The 12,785-nt window shown below is 55.2% G+C and overlaps 1 protein-coding gene across 2 annotated transcripts in view; it reads left to right on the top strand.

Moving 5' to 3' along the window:
• Window positions 1-12,785, top strand: part of ZFYVE28 (zinc finger FYVE-type containing 28) — a 111,472-nt gene that overhangs the window by 97,189 nt on the left and 1,498 nt on the right. For both annotated transcript variants that reach the window (XR_009540186.1, XM_060147458.1), the window contains exons 9-12: window positions 7,270-7,403; window positions 8,941-9,057; window positions 10,104-10,208; window positions 12,370-12,473. Coding sequence is in view for 1 of the 2 variants with exons in the window: in XM_060147458.1 (XP_060003441.1) it covers window positions 7,270-7,403; window positions 8,941-9,057; window positions 10,104-10,208; window positions 12,370-12,473 (460 nt within the window). In the remaining variant the exon portion in view is untranslated. The remainder of the gene's footprint in view (window positions 1-7,269; window positions 7,404-8,940; window positions 9,058-10,103; window positions 10,209-12,369; window positions 12,474-12,785) is intronic.

The following is a 12,785-nucleotide window of genomic DNA, read 5'->3' on the forward strand; positions in this document are numbered from 1 at the left end:
GGCCCCAGGTGACGTCCCAGGCCCCACTCCCAGTGTTCTGTTCTTTTGTTCCCGGTGGCCCTTCCAAGCCCAGCTGGGTTGCCCGTGGGCAGCACCTTGTTGGTTCCTCTGCCGAGGACCAGGCTCTTTATGGAGCCTCTGGCTCTCTTTCCATCCACACCCCCCCCCAACACACAGACACACACACACACACACACACACACACACACACACACACACACACACACACACACACACACACACACACACACACGCCCCACTCTGCGGAGCAGCAGGAGAGGGCTTGAGGGCTTGGGGTTGAGACCATGGTTGCCATCTGACCCACCCACCACCTGTGGGCCAGCCTCGGTCTCAGTCTTCTGGGAGGGTTCATTGCTCTTTTAAGGCACAACATGAACTGCTGGCTTCGTAGCTCTCAACGCTCAGCTGACAGTCAGGGCCCTTCCTCTGGTTTCTCGCAGGCGAGCTGCCTGCCAGCCGCAGCGCCTTGTCCAGAAAGGCTGCCCCACTTCCAGGGCTTTATCTGAGGGGCAGGGGCTGCGGGGCTGAGCCCCAGAGCATGCCTTCCCTCCACTAAGAAACAAACTCTGTGCCTCAGGAGGGCTGCAGTGGCTCCTGCTGTAGGCGCTGCCTCTCCTCAGCCTAACAGTTATTCTTCTGGTCATAGAAGTAATACTGAATCTTAGAAGATGCTCAGAAAAGAATCCGTAGTCCTACTATGCAAATAAATGTAATGTTGATGCTTTGCCTTGACTGTGTTTCCCCAAATCTCATTTATGTACATATGATAGCTCTAATTTTTAAAATGCCACCTTTTTATTTAATATTTTGGAATTTCCAGCATCGTTAACTGTCCTTTGTGGAAACTGTATGAGCTAATTTACTGAATCAACCCACTGTTGACGGGCATTTAGCTTGAGCTCTTTCTTGAATATGAGTCGCTAGATGATTACAAGGAAAACATCCTTTTATTCTTTTTAAAGTGTACAATTCAGTGGTCTTCAGCATATTCACAGAGTTGTGCAACCGCCACCGGTATCTAATCTCAACATTTTCATCACCCCATAAAGAAACCCCAAACATCCTCCCCTCCCTTCTGCCACTGGCAACCATTAATCTACTTTCTGTCTCTTGGGTTTGCCTAGACTTTTCTAGAATTTTCAAAGAAATGGAATCATACAATAAGTGACCTTTGTAGCTGGATTCTGTCACATAGCCTGATGTTTTCAAGGTTCATCCACGCTGTAGCACCTGTCCACACTTTCTATGGCCAAAAATTAATCCCATGGTGTGGCTAGACCACATTTTGTTTATCCATTTGTCAGTTGACTGACGTTTGGGTTGCTTCCATGTTTGGCTAGTAGGTATGAACGTTCACGTACAAACTTTTGTGTGAATCTATGTTTCAGTTCTCTTGGGTAGATACCTTGAGGTGGAATTGCTGGGTCCTACGGCACGAGGAGCTGCTGAACTGTTTCCCACAGTTCCGGTAGCATTTCAGATTCTCACCAGGGATGTACAAGGTTCCAATTTCTCCGTATCTTCACCCACACTTGTTATTTTCTGTTTCCTTTTAAAACTCTTACAGTTATCGTAATGGATATAAAATAGAACATTATCATTTTAATTTGCATTTCCTAAATGACTAATGATGGCATCTTTTCATGTGTTTACTGGCCATTTGTATATCTTCTTTGGAAAAATGTCTTTTCAAATCCATTGTCCATTCTTTAGTTGGGTTATTTATTTTTTTATTGTTGAGTTGCAAGAGTTTTCTGTATTCCAGATACTATACCCTTGACTGATACATGATTTGCAAAAATTTTCTCACATTCTGTCGGGTTTTTCACTTTCTTGAAGGTATCTTTTGAAGCACAGAAGTTTTTAATTTTTGTGTGAATATGTGTTTCAGTTCTCTTGGGTAGATACCTCAGGGTGGAGTTGCTGTGTCATACTGTCTGAGGAACTGCTGAATGAGATATTTGGTTTTGGTTGCTGTGTTTTTGGTTTCACACCTAAGAAACTGTTTCCTAATCCAAGACCACAAAGATTCCTATTCTTTTCTAAGAATTTTTAAGAATTCTTTTAAAGAATTTAAAATTCTTTCTAAGTTTAAGAATTTTAGAATAGATACAGGCCTTTGATCTATTTGAGTCAATTTTTGTATATGGTATAAGGTAAGGTTTAACTTCATTCTTTCGTGTGTGGAAATGCAGTTCTCCCAGAAAAAAAAAATTTTATTGAAGCATAATTGATTTACAATATTGTATTAGTTTCAGGTTGCATGACATAGAAATTCAATATTTTTATAGATTATACTCCATTTAAAGTTATTCTAAAATACTGGCTGTATTCGCTGTGCTGTTACAATATGTCCTTGTAGCTTATTTATTTTATACTTAATAGTTTGTACCTCTTAATCCCCTACCCCTATCATGCCCCTCCCTCCTTCCCTCTCCCCAGTGGTGACCACTAGTGTGTTCTCTATATCCGTGAGTCTCCTTCTGTTTTGTTATATTCATTTGTTTGTTTTATTTTTTAGATTTCTACATGTGAGTGATAACATATAGTATTTGTCTTTCTCTGTCTGATGAATTTCACTTAGCATAATACTGTCCACGTCCATCCATGTTGTTGGAATTGACAAATGTTCATTCTTTTTTATGGCTAAGTAATATTCCATTGTATGTATACACCACATCTTCTTTATCCATTCATCTGTTGATTGACCTTTAGGTTGCTTCCATGTCTTGGCTATTGTGAATAATGCTGCTATGGACATTGGGGTGCACGTATCTTTTCTGTTTTCATTTTCTTTAGATATATACCCAGGAGTGGAATTGCTGGATCATATGGTAATTCTATTCTTAGTTTTTTGAGAGACCTTCCATACTGTTTTCCAAAGTGGCTGCACCAATTTACATTCCCACCAACAGTGTGGGAGGGTTCCCTTTTGTCGACATCCTCAGCAACACTTGTTATTTTTGGTCTTTTTGATGATGGTCATTTGATGGGTGGGAGGTGATATCTCATGGTTTCGATTTGCATTTCTCTGATGATTAGCGAAGTTGAGCATCTTTTCATGTGCTTTTCATCTGTATGTATTCTTTGGAAAAATGTCTATTCAGGTCTTCTGCCCATTTTTTAATCTGGTTTATTTTTTTATTTTTTTTATTGAGTTGTATGAGCTGTTTATATATTTTGGATATTAACCCCTTATTGGTCATATCTTTTTCAAATATTTTCTCCCATGTAGTAGGTTATCTTTTCATTTGGTCGATGGTTTCCTTTGCTGTTGCAAGAGCTTTTAAGTTTAATTAGGTCCCATTTGTTTATTTTTGCTTTTGTTTCCTTTGCCTTGGGAGACAGATCCAAAAAAAATATTGCTATGGCTCATGTCAGAGAGTGTTCTGCCGGTGTCTTCTTCTAGGAGTGTTATAGTTTCCAGTCTTCCGTTTAGGTCTTTAATTCATTGTGAGTTTATTTTTATATGTGGTGTGAAAAAACGTTCTAATTTCATCCCTTTACGTGCAGCTTCCAGTTTTCCCAGCAGCACTTATTGGAGAGACGGTCTTTCTCTATCTCAGCACCATCTTTTGAAAAGAGCGTTCTTTCCTCGTTGGATGATCTTGGCACCCCTTTGGAAAATCAGTTGCCCACAAACGTGTGGGTTTATTTCTGGACTTGCAATTCTCTTCCGTCGTCACGTGTCCTATGCCAGTGCCTCAGTCGTATTTACTGGCGTTTCATGCTAAAGTCCACGTCATGAGTGTGAGTCCTCCAGCTTGTTTCTTTTTCAAGATTGTTTTGGCTGTTCTGAGTCCTTGCGTTTCCGTACGAATTTTAGGATCAGCTGGTCAACTTCTGCATGGAAAAAGAAAAGGCGGCTATCTTGACACAGATTGCATTGAACTTATTGACCAATTTGGGGAGTATTGCCATCTTAACGATATTAAGTCCTCAACCATGAACATAGGGTGTCTTTCCATTTATTTAGGTCTAATTTATTTCAGTGACGTTTTGTAGTTTTCCGTGTGTCACTCTTGCACTTTTTTGTTAAGTTTATTCCAAATATTTAAATCTTTTGGATGCTATTGCAGATAGGGTTGTTTCTTAATTTCATTTTCAGTTTGTTTATTGCTACTCTATCTTAATATAATTGGGTCTTCAACAGTAACTGCTTTATTGGTATATAGTATATAGACCATTCAGTTCACCCTTTAAAAGTGTATAATTTTTGCTGTACGCCCGAAACTAACACAACATTGTAAATCAACTATACTTCAATTTTTTAATTATTAAAAATATGTACTATACAAGTGTATAATTTAATGGTTTTTAGCATGTATTCACTCTTAACCTGTTGTATTGATGCCAAATCCATCAGCTCTCTTCGCTACTTAACCTTTCCAGTTCCCTTTCCTCTGCCCTCCCCTGTCCTAAATCTTTTTTTCCCCTACTTTTTAATTTTGGCAAAATACATCTAACATAAATTTTACTCTTTTAACCATATTTAAGTGTACAATTCGGTGGCATTGTACACATTCACAATGTGGTATAACTGCCACCACTCTTTATTTCCAGAACTTTTCATCATCCCAGACTGAAACTCTGTCCCCACTCAAGCCCCCTTCCCCAGCAGCCGGCACCCACCATCTGCTTTCTGTCTCTGTGAATGTGACTCCTCCAGGGACCTCACGTAAGCGGAGTCACACGGTGTTTGTCCTTTTGTGACCGGCTTCTGTCACTGGGCCTAATGTCCTACAGGTGCGTCCATATGGTAGCTGGTGTCAGAATTTTCTTCCTTGTTAAGGCTGGATAATATTCCATCGTATGGAGGGACCACGTTTTGTGTATCCATCATCTGTTGACGGGCACTTGGGTTGTTTCCCCTTGGGCTCTTGTGAATAACGCTGCTGCAAATAGTGTGTGTAAATATTTGCTTGGGCTCCTGCTTCCCAGTCTTTTGGGTGAGGCTGTGAACTGAGACTGGGGGCGTTGATGGAAGCTGACACCCCGGACAGTGATGTTGCATCCCCCTTCTTTACTCAGCTCCCAGGACAGGGGCCGCCAAGTCCACACCCCCCAGGCAGAAAGTCAAGGGCTTCGTCTCTGGAAACCTGGCAGGGGGTCTGGGAGGGCAGAGCTGTAGATCATCACAAGGGTCCCAGCCTCGCCCTCAGCCTCCCACCGCTCCTCCACGTTCTGGTGAAATAGTACTGATAAGGGCACTTCCCTGGTGGCGCAGTGGCTGGGAATCTGCGTGCCAAGGCAGGGGACACGGGTTCGAGCCCTGGTCCGGGAGGATCCCACATGGCGCGGAGCAGCTGGGCCCGTGCGCCACGGCTGCTGAGCCTGCGCTCTGGGACCTGCGAGCCACAACTGCTGAGCCCGCATGCCACAGCTGCTGGGGCCTGTGCGCCTGGAGCTTGTGCTCCGCCACAAGAGAGGCCACCGCGGTGAGGGGCCCGCGTGCAGCAACGAAGACCCAATGCAGCCAAAGATAAATAAATAAAATAAATACACTTTTTTAAAAGAAATATTACTTACAAGCCAACGTTCACGTCGCTAGGGTGTGCCAGTCGGACGCGCACTCGTCTGAGCAGGGGGAGCCCACGAAGCCAGCCTGGCCCTCCAGCCCCAGCGCCCCCTGCACTGAATCCTCAGGCGCCTCACATCTCCGAGCTTCCTGATGGTTTGACACCAAGGGACGTGCCCCTAAGTGAGATATCGGGCGGCTGTGCGCGTCTCTCTGCCGTGTCGGCGAGGGTCGTCCACGTCCACAAGGGGCCAGGGCTGCTCACCCGCTCCAACCAGGCGGGCCACAGCATGACAGGATGACAGTGGATTCTCCTCCTCCATCACTGGTGGATTTTACTGGAACTTCCAGAACGGCCCTGAAGGTTCTGCCACGTCTGCAGTTGCACAGGGCAGGGTCTTGGGTGTGTGCCAACCACGGCCCCTGGGCTGAGGAGTGTGCCGGCTTCTCTGAGGTGATGCCAGGGCACCTCCCCAAAGTCATCCACCAGTTTACACTCCCACCAGTGATGCGAGGGCGGCCGCGATTCCACCATGCCAGGAGGCCACGCCAGGGCCTCTCTCTGACAGGGGTCTCTGCATTTGAGGCAGGCATGAAAAAACCAACTCCCCCACAGAAAAGCAGAAACAGAGATAGTGCAGGCCACCAAAGGCAACTTCTAAAAAATTACAATGACGGACTTCCCCGATGGTCCAGTGGTTAAGACTCCACGCTTCCACTGCAGGGGGCACAGGTTCAATCCCTGGTCGGGGAACTAAGATCCCGCATGCCTCGCGGCACAGCCAAAAAAAAAAAAAGAAAAGAAAATCAGAAACAATATATAATTAATGTTACTAGATAGATAAAATATTTCACATCCATGAAACAACAGAGAGAGCAGGAAATTAAAAACCTGGTAGCAAAAATGTCGAGGGGAAAGTCGGAGAAAAAAAGAGGAAATTTCCCAGAAAATGGGACAAAACGGCAGAAATAGAAGATGGGAGATAAATGATTTAAGAACAGGACGGTCAGTGGACGCCCTAACAGTGTAGGCTCAACTGCGGCCACTACTTAGGGCCGCAGGGTGACCCCTGAACAGCAGAGCTCGCAGCACCTGCAGCAGGACCCCTGGGCCGTGGGAAGGGAAGTGCATGGTGGGGACGAAGGACAGTCTTAGTAAAACAGCACCACGACCTGGGGGCTTAAAATAACAGAAATCTCTTCTCTCGCAGGCGGGAGGCCAGAACTCTGAAATCTGACAGGGCTGTCCCCGCTCCGGAGGCTCTCAGGGAGGGTCCTTCCTGCGTCTTCCAGCTTCTGGTGGCTCCGGGCACCCCCAGGCTTGTGGCCACATCACCCTGATCTCTGTATCGTGGCCACTTCACCTCCTCCCCTCCCCCGTGTGTCTGTGTCTCCTCTCCCGTCTCCCACAAAGACACTTGTCCTTAGATTAGGGCCACCAGGTAATCCATGATGTCTCCTCTCAAGATCCTTACCTTGACTGCAGCCGCAAAGACTTTTCTTCCAAACGGGTCCTACTGGCAGGTGCAGGGGTTAGGGTGTGGACACATCTTCTGGGAGCCCATCAGCCCCCTGCAGAGGGTGTGAGTAGGGGCGGTGACTCTCCCACGGGAGGAGCTCAGCACGTGGCGTTAGCCCCAGTGCGCTCCCGCGACGGGGGGGCCTCTGGGCAGAGATTTTGCCTTCCCTCGTCCCTCCACCTGCGCTCCTGTGTTTCCTTCTCTGCACAGCGGCTTCACGGCCGGCTCCTGCCCCTCAGACGAGATGGGGCCGGACGCAGGCCCCGTGGCCATCAGAGAGAAGATCCGGTCCCGGTTCCACGGCAGCCACGACCTGATCCACCGCCTGTTTGTCTGCATTTCAGGTGCCACTTCTGGGCCTGGGGCGGGGCGTGGGCTTGGGGACACACAGGGGCGGGGGGGCGTGCTTTAGCGGAGCGGCTGGCCCAGGTGCGGGAGGTTCCCCACTGATGCTGGGCTGCTCGGGTGTCAGCCCTGCCTTGGGCCTTCCTCACCACATCACTTCATCCTTCGCCCGCGAGCCCCGCCATGAGCCCGGCCCGGTAAAGAGGCGGGCGTCGTGCTTTGCCGGGCCCTCCCGTGGGGGGTGGAGGACCCCATTCTGGTCCCAGTGGCCCCTCACTGCTCACACAGGGAGGCTCTGTTCAATGTGTAGGTCAGAGTTCATTGTGCGTCCTGTCCCGACTGATGTTTCCTCTCTTGGGGTGGCAGATAACAGGACGATGACTGTTGTCTCCCTGGGGAGTTCAGTGAGGGGAGTGAGCACAAGCGGTGTCTTCGTAGCAGCGCTTTCCCTAGATTTGTGTGTTCTGAATAGCTGCCGCTTTCTCATGGTTTAAAAGTATGACAAGTGTGCAGTGAAGTCCACCCTCCTGGCCTCCTGCCTGCCCTTCCCCGACACCTCCCCGGGGCAGCTGGGTTCACACAGTGCCCGTCCTGCAGCCCAGCTCCCCTGGCCTGGAGTGTCCGCGGCACGCCCGGGCCCCCGGGTGGAGGGGCAGCCGCGGGGCAGCCTGTGGACTGGCGGACACTGCAGGTCAGGATCATGATCCCCCGGGGTCACTCGGCACTGCCCCCGGCCAGGCCAGGTGGGGGCACGAGGACCTCGGGGTGACTCTGAGCTGCGGTTCAGACACCTGCCGGAATCCACTACACGGGTTTGTTTGGAGGTCTGGGGAACGTCCTGCCAGCCGGTGCTCAACACGGCTGCTGGCGCGCAAGGAAGCCCCCGGGAGCGCCGGCCACGGCATCAGCGCAGTGATGGGTCCCGGGGCGCCCATGTGCTGCTGGGATGTGCACGGTCACTCCCTGGCTTTGCTGTTAATGGCAGCCCCTTGTGCCCCTGAAGAGCTAGCAGCGCTCTTCACTGAGAAGGGCCGAGTCCACCTAATTGAGAGACAGAGGAAACCTCTGCAGGTGAGGGTGGGAGAAGCCTTGTCCGGCCAGGGAGCGGGGGCCGGCTGGCGGGGGGTGCCGAGGAGCCGGCGCTGGGCCCCATGTCTGGGCAGGGTCCACCCTCGGCCCCCCAGCCACGTGGAACCTCACCGCATCCCCGCAGTCGAGGTGGCCATGAGGGGAAGGTGCTGCCACGCAGGTGGGCACAGCTGGGGGCTCTGGGGTTGTCCCTCAGTGAGGGGCCAGGATAAGAGCACGAAGGCGAATAACTGACCCCCGGGGGAGGGCTGCTGGGTACTCTGCCCCCCTCCGCCACCTCCCCTTGACTCCTGAGCTTTTGCTTCTGCCAAGGGAGCTGTCACGGGGGCGGGGCAGCCTCTTCTCGCGCCCACTCACCCGAGGACACGTTGGTCTCTGACCACGAGCCCTGGCTGGGTTCACCAGCTGCCAGGACCTAACGCCCCCTCCTCGGGCGTCCTCCCCCAGGCGTGGCCGACCAGCTGCAGACCAACTACGCCAGCGACCTCAGAAGTATTCTCAAGACCCTCTTCCAGGTCATGGCCACCAAGCCGGAAACGGACGACAAGGAAAAGCTAAAGAAGGGTGAGTACCAGCTCGGGACAGGCTCTGAGGCCTAGGCTGACCGTCGTGCCCACCCCCCCCGGATGTGGGGGGCCTGCGGAAACCTGCACCCCCAGACCTGGCCCGGCACCGCCACCCGGCTTTTGTGGGCAGAGGGGCACAGGCCCTGGGTACCCCGAGAGGTGGGCTTGGGGACGCGTGGGGGTCACAGCCCCACGTGCCCACGCCCCAGCCAGCCCACCCCACTTCCGACAGCTGACGGACCTGGAGACAGGACCCGGAAGCGGTACACTGTCACTTCTACCAAACTCCGTCTGTCAGAGCAGCCAGGGGCCAGCCCACAGCCAAGGAGGGGACGTGGGTTCCCTGCTCGGGGGAGTGGCCGTCTGTGAGCTGCCTCACATACTCACACACGCGTGCACACACACGCGCACGCAGAACAGAGTTACTTGGTGAGGGAGCAGGTGTCAGGCAGGGAATGCTAAGGCACGGGGAGCTTGGCCCCTCGCTCCCTGGAAGGAGGTGGCAGGGTCCGAGCGTGGGGAAGGGGCCCGACCCCTGCTTGCCCACCCTCTGCTGGGCTGAGGCTCCCATTCTGGGCGAGCGGCCTCTCATCATAGGGGCTTCTGCTCAAGAACGTCTGGACACACGGGGCAGCCGGCCCAGCCCTGGAGGGCACGTCCTCGCCCATAGGGAGGAGAAATCTGTCCTGTGTGCCGACCCAGCTGTGCCGCCCAGGGTCCACACCACTGGACCACACTGCCCCCATCTGCCAGGGGATTCTGGGCGGGGCTGCCTTCTGGGGCTGGCTTCTTGCTCTGCAAGCAACGACGGTGGGCCCTGGGGCCGGGGGCCCACAGGCAGGACCAGCTGCACACCTGAGGGCACTCGGATGGGAAGGCCCCCTGCGGGGTCAGCACCCAGCCTGCGGGGACGCTGGGTGAGGGCTGCGGTGACCCACTCCACACGCGGGACTGGGGGTTGTTCGGGGGCTACTCCCCGCTGGCGGCACCTCCCAGGGACAGGTGGTGGCCCACTGACCCCAGCGGCCACCCTCTCTCTTCTAGTCACCCAGACCCTGCGGAGCGCGGCCTTGGAGGACTGCGCTCTGTGCCAGGAGACCCTGTCATCCTCTGAACTCGCAGCCAAGACCCGAGATGGAGACTTGGAAGGTGCGTGAGGGCCCGGGAGCCAGGGGCCAATGCACTGCGTGCCGAGCGGAGAGCAGGAGCCCTGTCTGGACGTTTCCGCCGCTCTGCCCTGGACTGCAGGCTCGGGGCGGGCAGCGCTCCTCCAGCGGGGGCCCCTCCCCAGACACCTAGACGTGCCGCTTCCCAGGGGGTGCAACCTCTTACTCCAGCTTCCCTCCTGGGCTCCCAGGATGGGCACAGGTCCTCTGAGCTGCCGCCACCTAACCTCAGGCCCATTACTGAACATCTCAGCCTGGGGGGCAGAGGGAGGGTGTGAGGAGCACTGAGGTGCCGGGGTCCAGGCCGTTGACCGCAGCTGGAAGTGGCTGGTCCCAGGCCACAGGCACACTGCCGACCCCTCAGCGTTCACCTGCCCCGCAGGAAAGGCCTCCCCCAGCGGCCTGCTCCCCCGTTAGCCTGGAGGTCGGCCGGCTGCAGGCCCGGTGGCTTGGCAGTCAAGGAAGGAGCGTCCAGGGTGGGCTGGGGGCACTGGCAACACATCTGTGGGGAGGGGGCCGCCCAAGGCCTTTGGAAGGGGCCGGAGGCCTGGAGAGGTGCTCAGACGGGCAGCGGCAGACGGGCCTGGGCAAGTGTCGAATGCGACTGGAGCTGAGAAGGAGGCGGCTGGCCCCGGTGTGCCTGGCCGGCGGCGCGGGTCCCCGCTGGTCCCGGCTCAGGGCCTCCCTCGCACTGCCCTTGGCCGGGATCCCCTGGGGGCGGCCGCACAAGCTTCCCTGCTTCCTAAACGCCCTGAGCCCTGGTCTTCTCTACCCTCCTGTGAAAATCGCACACAGTGCCATAACTAGAACGCCCGCCGGAAACTCGGAACCCCTGCTCGAGGAGCGTGCAGGTGGTGAACTGCGAGGTCTGGAGGGGCCCGGCCCACTGCCAGGGCCATGTCCCCCCGTGGGCCGCCAGTCCAGCCCCCTCCTGGGAGTGGCTCGCAGGGCAGGGCGTGGACCCAGCAAGTCCTCAGGACCCTCACCATCCTCCTCGGGCGGGGGTCTCGACTTGTGTGTTGGAGCTGGCCTCGTGGCCCGGCGTGGCCCCGGAGCTGCCGGGCGCCGTCCAGGGCGTCACTGGGGCCGGCCAAGGATTTCACATGGGGGCGGGGGAGGGTGGCAAGCATGAGAAGCCATCTCCCTGCAGTCGGGGGTGAGCTGATGGGGGGTGAGCTGATGGGGTCCGGAGCAGAAGCGGGAGAGCTGGGTGGGAGGGAGGGGTCGGGGGGAGGGGCGGTTCTGTGCGCGGGGGGGGAGGGGCAGGTCCTCTGGTGCAGGTTGGTGAGGAGAGGGGGAGAGAGGGAGGCGAGGAGACCCCGGTCTCTGGTGGGCAGGCGGCCTTGCTGAGTTCCCTTGGGGGTTGTGTGAGAGTGGACGGGAGACCCCTGAGCCCACACTGTGGCCCCAGGGAGCCATCCAGGTGTTCGTTCTCCCTCTGGGCGGCGGTACTGGGCTTGGGGTTGGTACGCAGTGGGCATCTTATGTCTGGGGTGGGAGGAAAGGCATGTCCCCCCGTGCAAGATGGCTTCTCCCATCGCCGACACACACCCTCCCACCCAAATTCCAGAGCAGAGGCCCAGAGGCTTCCCCCGTGATCGCCTGGAGAAGTGACATGGGACAGGCCCACAGGCAGCTGCCAGGCTGCACAGGTGTCGGGAGAGGCCAGGGCCAGCCTCGGCGCCTCTCCTCAGGAACCTGAGAACAGCCCTGGAGCTGGGGTGGGCGGGGCTGATTGACGGAGGGGTCCACAGAGGGGGCTGATTTCTTCATTTCCCAACCCCCATTTTTGCCCAAGGGCCCTGCCAGGCTGGGTGCCGGCCGGGAGAGGGTTGTCCGGGTGGACGCTCCCTGCCCGTGCCCCGAGTCCTGGGGCGAGGTGCAGGCCGCAGCTGGGGTCCGATCGATGAGCACGGCCGACAGCTGCAAAGACTGACCCGTCCATGGGACACCGTCAGTTTCCTGAAACCGCAGCCGGTACCGAGCCTCAGGGAGGACCGGAGGGGGGGAGTGGGGGGCAGGCTGCCCCACCAGAGGCTCCTGCACAGGCGCCAGCCTCCGACCCCCACCCCAGTCACCGGTCCCCACTGCCGCCACCGCACGGGTCCCTCTGGCTGACGTGTCCCCCCCTGTCGTTGTCATAGACCCGCCCGAGTGGGTCCCAGACGAGGCCTGCGGCTTCTGCACCGCGTGCAAAGCCCCCTTCACCGTCATCCGCAGGAAGCACCACTGCCGGAGCTGTGGGAAGGTGGGTGGGGCGGCCGAGGTCGTCCCGCGGCCCCTCGGGCTGTCGCTGCGGGCATCCCAGGGGCCGTCACAGACGTGGCGCCGAGGTCCGGAAGTCCGGACCGATGCCCCGGGGTCCTTGTGCAGACACGCCTGAGCCCTGGGCCCTGCTCTGCCTTGGCACAGGGTGTGGATTCCAGGCACTCCGCCCGCTGGGTGTGAATGGTGCAGTGCCCAGTCCTGGCCACTTCAGACCTGAGGACGGGGAGGGGATGGAGGGTCTGAGTAGGAGCCTGTGGCAGCCTGGGTATGGGGCCAGGACCCCCTCCGTGGG

Source organism: Lagenorhynchus albirostris, chromosome 4 (assembly GCF_949774975.1).
Source record: "Lagenorhynchus albirostris chromosome 4, mLagAlb1.1, whole genome shotgun sequence".
Lineage (NCBI taxonomy): Eukaryota > Metazoa > Chordata > Mammalia > Artiodactyla > Delphinidae > Lagenorhynchus > Lagenorhynchus albirostris.